At 47.6% G+C, this 6,000-nt stretch overlaps 1 protein-coding gene across 4 annotated transcripts in view; it reads right to left on the reverse strand.

The window, feature by feature from the left end:
* The window catches only part of ANKRD13B (ankyrin repeat domain 13B), a 265,917-nt gene extending 263,073 nt beyond the window's left edge, over positions 1 to 2,844 (reverse strand). For 2 of the 4 annotated variants that reach the window (XM_069761171.1, XM_069761169.1), the window contains exon 1: positions 2,433 to 2,844. In XM_069761171.1, coding sequence (XP_069617272.1) covers positions 2,433 to 2,537 — 105 coding nt within the window. In that variant the 5' untranslated portion in view covers positions 2,538 to 2,844. The remainder of the gene's footprint in view (positions 1 to 2,432) is intronic. The other 2 variants (XM_069761172.1, XM_069761170.1) reach the window with 1 other exon arrangement.
* Between the last annotated feature and the right edge of the window lie 3,156 nt (positions 2,845 to 6,000).

A 6,000-nucleotide genomic window follows, 5' to 3' on the forward strand; every position in this document is an offset into this window, starting at 1 on the left:
TCTCTCTCACACACACACACACACACACACATATTCACATACACATTCACACACACACACATTCACATACACACACATTCACACACATACACACATTCACACACACATACACATATTCACACACACACACACTCACACACATTCACATACACACACACACACACATTCACATACACACATTCACACACCCCTCTCACCTCTCCTCGCGCTCTGCCGCAGCATCTCATCGCCTTCCTCTGACACAGCCAGCCGCTGAATGATGACGTCATCCAGCAGCGCGTCTGTGTGAGAGGAAGCAAGAGGAAGCAGGAAGATCGATCGCTGGGCAGCGGAGCTGCAGGGATTTCTCCCCGCCCGCCGCAGCCACTCTGCAGGGGCCCCCCTCCACCTCTGCACACGTTGGGAGCCGGCGCTCTGCAGCTTCTCTGTGCCGGCTGTAAGCTTGACAGTCGGCACAGAGAACAGCTGACTCCCAGACCGGGGGCGGCAGAATGCAGCGGCCGGGCGAGACACTGTGGACCTCCGAATTAGGCGGCCCGACTGCGCCCCCTTGCCGGCTGCGCCTGGGGCACATGCCCCGGCTGCCCCCCCCTAGATACGCCACTGATCACCCGCTCCTGGTTTTGGCTTACAAATACTGATGTAAAATACTGTCCAAATACTGAACGTGTGAACATGGCCTGAGAGGTACAAAAATATGGAAATACATTGGGCAGAAGTGAATAGAGCCTTAGCTGCCTATTAGTTCAGTTGTATCAAGGCAAAACAGCAATGATTACAGATTTGTTGCACTGTCCAAAAAAAAAAAAAGTCTGATACACATACCTCCTGCCTCATCAGATTTGAGGCTGTTGAACTATCCACCATGACTTATACTACATCTCTGCTTAGATTGGCTGTTATGTAAAACATAAACATCCAAAAGCTTATCAGCATGCAGTGAATTATATCATAATAAGTTCAGAAGGATTCAAAACCAAACATTGAACCACTATTAACAATCCATTATATACTTGCATGTATTGCAAATAAGCCATAATGGTAGATTTATTGTATTGTGTTATGCATTGCTTATATAGCACCATTATATTCCGTTGCGCTTTACAGACATCATCGCTGTCCCCAATGGGGCTCACAATCTAGATTCCCTATCACTATGTCTTTGGAATGTGGGAGGAAATCAGGGAACCTGGAGGAAACCCACGCAAACACGGGGAGAACATACAAACTCCTTGCAGATGTTGTCCATGGTGGGATTATACCGGGACCCCAGCGGTGCAAAGCAACAGTGCTAACCACTGAGCCACCGTGCTGCATTAAAAGGATTCTTGAACTCTAATGTAACATTTTTATTTCCATGGAAAGATTAATATATATTAACAGAGATGATCAATGAAACGCTCTACACATCAACTCGCCTTAATCTGGCACTAATATGCAATGAAGGAAACCTACCAAAAGTATTATGATAATGTAAAAAGCTCTTTACTTGTATGTGAATTAGCTTCAGAACCAAAAGATTCCCACTGAATTAATAAAGGATTTCAGTCCACAACCCGTTACAGGTGCACTGCTTATATTAACACAGAATTCAATTATCGAGCAGTAAAAGATTAAAACCAGGTTTACAATTAGTAGGTGTTAACTACAGGGACTTGTGCAGGGATGGATCCCTAGGCTGAGACTAGCAATGTCGGCGCACACCTAACAATGTCCCATAATGTATAGATTCACCAGATGATTCTCCATGGCTGTCAGTGGAGCCGTTCATCATTGCACTGGTCATGTCTTACTGGTTTCCACTGGCAGCTTAGTGGATCCATAGGCTTCTGCGTGAAAATGCTTCCATAGATCTGCCTTGAGAGCTTAGGCTTACGCTTATGAAATGCCATATTATGCGATAATTAAAGCTTCTTCTATTTCCACATATAACGAGTGGGTATTCTGTGCCCACTGTGGACTCTACACACTTGATATGGGCATGAACATTTCTCATTCCACAAGTCATGGACAATGCTTTTATGTGTAAAGTTCACATTCTTCATATTTTGGATATGGTCGACTCCTAATAATAGCACTATATGATGAGACGGAAAGATGGCAGAGATAAGCGTCCAGGCTATAAGGCAGGGAGATGGCAGGCGACATGTATGTGCCACTTCTACATATTACCTGCCCCTCCCTGGCATCTCAATACACCTAATAGGAGGGATATTATTTATACGCTGCATTTACAGAACAGATGATAAACATTGACAAATAAGGATACACAATAATAGAATACACAATGTATCACAAGGCATAATGTAAGGCTCGGGCAGTCTGCAGCCCACTCCATGCACTGATGCCCCCCACCATGAGCCATCGTCATGTGCAGCCTTCTGGGCACAATGATGCCACCAGCCATACTGTGCCCACACAATGTCACCCACCTGCCTCTCAGAGAGCTCCTTCTCCAACTCCCGGGATTTGTTGTGCCACACCAGGCAGTGCAGGGGGTATCTGCTCTCCGGACCTTTCCTTGCTGCTGGCATCATCCTCGTCTCATGCTGGATTTCCCACCCTGGCTCCCGAATGCACCATGCAGAAGAGTGTGGGGAGGAGGGCAGCGTGGGAGGCTCCGGGTGCCAGGCTGTGTGCCGCCCGGGGAGCTGTGTGCGGGGATGGCAGCAGCAGGCAGAGCTCTGCCTCCTTGTCACTGCACCCAGCAGAGCAGAGAAGGAAGGGACATGTCAGGCAGGGGATTCCCAGGCAGGCAGGGGCTCCCGGTGGGCTCAGGACTCCTCCCTGGCAGCGCGGTCTCAGCCCTACTGTCTGCTGTGCATTGTGCAGGATGCTGCCAGTGACAGGCACAGGCGATTTGCATCATGGGGAATGTAGTTCCTTTTTCACTTTGCTGGCAGGTGCGGCTGCTCCTACATAGCTGAGCCCAGTGTGCGAGGAGCTGTGTGTGTCCTGGCATCAGACCCATAGCCAGGCAAATAACGAACAATTAGTTGGAGAAAATATATATAATTTTTTTTTTTTTGCTTGATTCTTCTGCATCTTCATAAAGAATTTTTTCTTTTTTACTAGTTTCTTCTTAATAATTACCAATCATCATCATGAACTCATAATTGCTAAATATGGATGCCGTCCTCTTCTATCAGATGTAAAACTAGAGTATTTTATTTATTTAGTTACTGGGAAAAATAAGGGTTAAAATAATATTACAGTTCTAAAACTAGCACTGGATTTTCGTCAATGCAGAACTGGCCACATGCAGTTGTTACAGGGTAGATGGCGGCTTTACCAGGCAGTAGTTTGGGAAAACCTGTATGAGGAGTCTCCCCCCTGAGAAAATTAATTTAATGGGAACCAGTCATCAAAAATTTGCCTCTGAAACTCATAGCAGGGTAGTCGATGTGGATCCTTACCCTCTTAGGCCGGTTTCACACGTCAGTGGCTCCGGTACGTGTGGTGACAGTTTCCTCACGTACTGGAGACACTGACTCACGTAGACACATTGAAATCAATGTGTCTCTGCACATGTCAGCGTGTTTTCACGGACCGTGTGTCCGTGTGCAAAACACGGAGACATGTCAGTGTTCGTGGGAGCGCACGGATTACACGGACCCATTAAAGTCAATGGGTCCGTGTAAAACACGTACCGCACACGGACGCTGTCCGTGTGCAGTCCGTGTGCCGTGCAGGAGACAGCGCTCCAGTAAGTGCTGTCCCCCCCCACATGGTGCTGAAGCCGCAATTCATATCTTCTCTGCAGCAGCGTTTGCTGGAGAGAAGATATGAAAAATCTTTTTTTTTTTTAGTGTTTAAAATAAAGATCCCTGTCCCCACCCCCCTCCCACCCCCTGTGCATCCGCCCGCTGTTAATAAAATACTCACCCGGCTCCCTTGCAGCTTTCTCTCAGCGCCAGCTTCTCCTGTATAAGCGGTCACGTGGTGCCGCCGATTACAGTCATGAATATGCGGCTCCACCTCCCATAGGGGTGGAGCCGCATATTCATGACTGTAATGTGCGGCACCACGTGACCGCTCATACAGGAGAAGGTGCGGAGAGGACGCTTCGAGGGAGCCGGGTGAGTATTTTAGTAACAGCGGGCGGGCGCACAGGGGGTGGGAGGGGGTGGGGACAGGGATCTTTATTTTAAACACTAAAAAGGATTTTTCATATCTTCTCTCTAGCAAACACTGCTGCAGAGAAGATATGAATGGCGGCTTCAGCACCAGATGCAGGGGACAGCACTTATCTCTAGCGCTGTCTCCTGCACGCTCCCTGTGGTACCCAGTCGGCACACGGGCCGCACATGTGCCACACGGATGGCCTACGTGAGCTCACGGACACACGGACACGGATAATTCCGGTACCGGAATTATCTGGACGTGTGAGACTGGCCTTATTTAAAGAGGAGCTGTCACTTCCCATAAGTAAGTCATTTATTTCCATGATGCTAATGCCGCTGTTCTACTGAACCTGGCATTGTTTTTCTGTATTCCTGCTCCTCTCCATTCCCGACACAAACCAGCCACCTCATCCCTGTGTGTAAATCTAGTTTTAACACTAGTCATTTTGACTCCTTGCAATTTTTATTTCTCTTCTGTGACTACCTTTTTCCGAATTCCAGCTTGAGACTTGGTGACTTTTACTCATTTAGCACGCAAAAAGAGATTTTGTGACAGCAAATAATTTTTGAAAAAAAAGTGCCTTTTCTTAAAATTTACCAAAGATCATTTTGACTCCCTTCTATATTTAGCTAGTCTTTGTCGCTGAATGTTATTATTTCTTTTAGTTTTCATTTACTTGTATGTTTAGAACATATGCTGGCTTAGACTTAGAATAATTAGCATTTTTGCAAATATACTTGATATACACAGGACATATACAGGCCAGTGAACTGTCGAGTGGACTACATCATTTCTGTAGAATACGGCCTGCAGTTTTGCTACCGTATATACTCGAGTATAAGCCGAGATTTTCAACCCAAAAAAATGGGCTGAAAGTGCCCCTCTCGGCTTATACTCGAGTCATGGAAGTTGGGGGAGTTGGTGGGTGAGGGGGAGCGACGCCTGTCAAAACCTCACCTGCTCCCAGCGCTCCTGGCGCGGTCCCCGCATGTCCCACGGCCTTCAGACACGGCAGCTTCTTCCCCTGTTCAGCGGTCACTGGTACCGCTCATTAAAGTTATGAATATGGACTCCACTCCCATAGGGGTGGAGCCGCATATTCATTACTGTAATGAGCGGTGCCACATGACCGCTCACTACAAGAAGAAGCTGCCGCTCCCGGAGACGTGGGACATGCAGGGATCGCGTCAGGAGCGCTGGGAGCAGGTGAGTATGTCATATTCACCTTTCCGCATTCCACCGCCGCCTCGTCTTCCCTGTCGTCTGCACTGACTGTTCGGGTCAGAGGGGGCGATGACGTATTAGAGTGCGCGCCACCCTCTGCCTGAACAGTCAGTGCAGAGAGACGGGACGCCGAGGAGCAGCGTGCAACGATGAAAGGCGAGTATGTCATTTTTTTTTTTTTAGTGTAGCAGCAGCAGCATTACATGTGGCACAATGCTATATGGAGCATCTATGGGGCCATAAAGAACTGCATGGCGCATTATATGGGGCATTATATGGGGCAACTATGGGGCCATAAAGAACTGCATGGAGCATTATATGGAACATCTACGGGGCCATAAAGAACTGCATGGAGCATTATATGGAGCATTACATGGGGCCATAATGAACTGCATGGGGCATTATATGGAGCATTACATGGGGCCATAAAGAACTGCATGGAGCATTATATGGAGCATCTATGGGGCCATAAAGAACTGCAAGGAGCATTATATGGGGCATCTATGGGGCCATAAAGAACTGCATGGAGCATTATATGGAGCATTACGTGGGGCCATGAAGAACTGCATGGAGCATTATATGGAGCATCTATGGGGCCATAAAGAACTGCATGGAGCATTATATGGGGTATCTATGGGGCCATAATGAACT

The sequence above is a fragment of the Ranitomeya imitator genome, chromosome 3, assembly GCF_032444005.1.
Source record: "Ranitomeya imitator isolate aRanImi1 chromosome 3, aRanImi1.pri, whole genome shotgun sequence".
NCBI classification, from domain to species: Eukaryota; Metazoa; Chordata; class Amphibia; order Anura; family Dendrobatidae; genus Ranitomeya; species Ranitomeya imitator.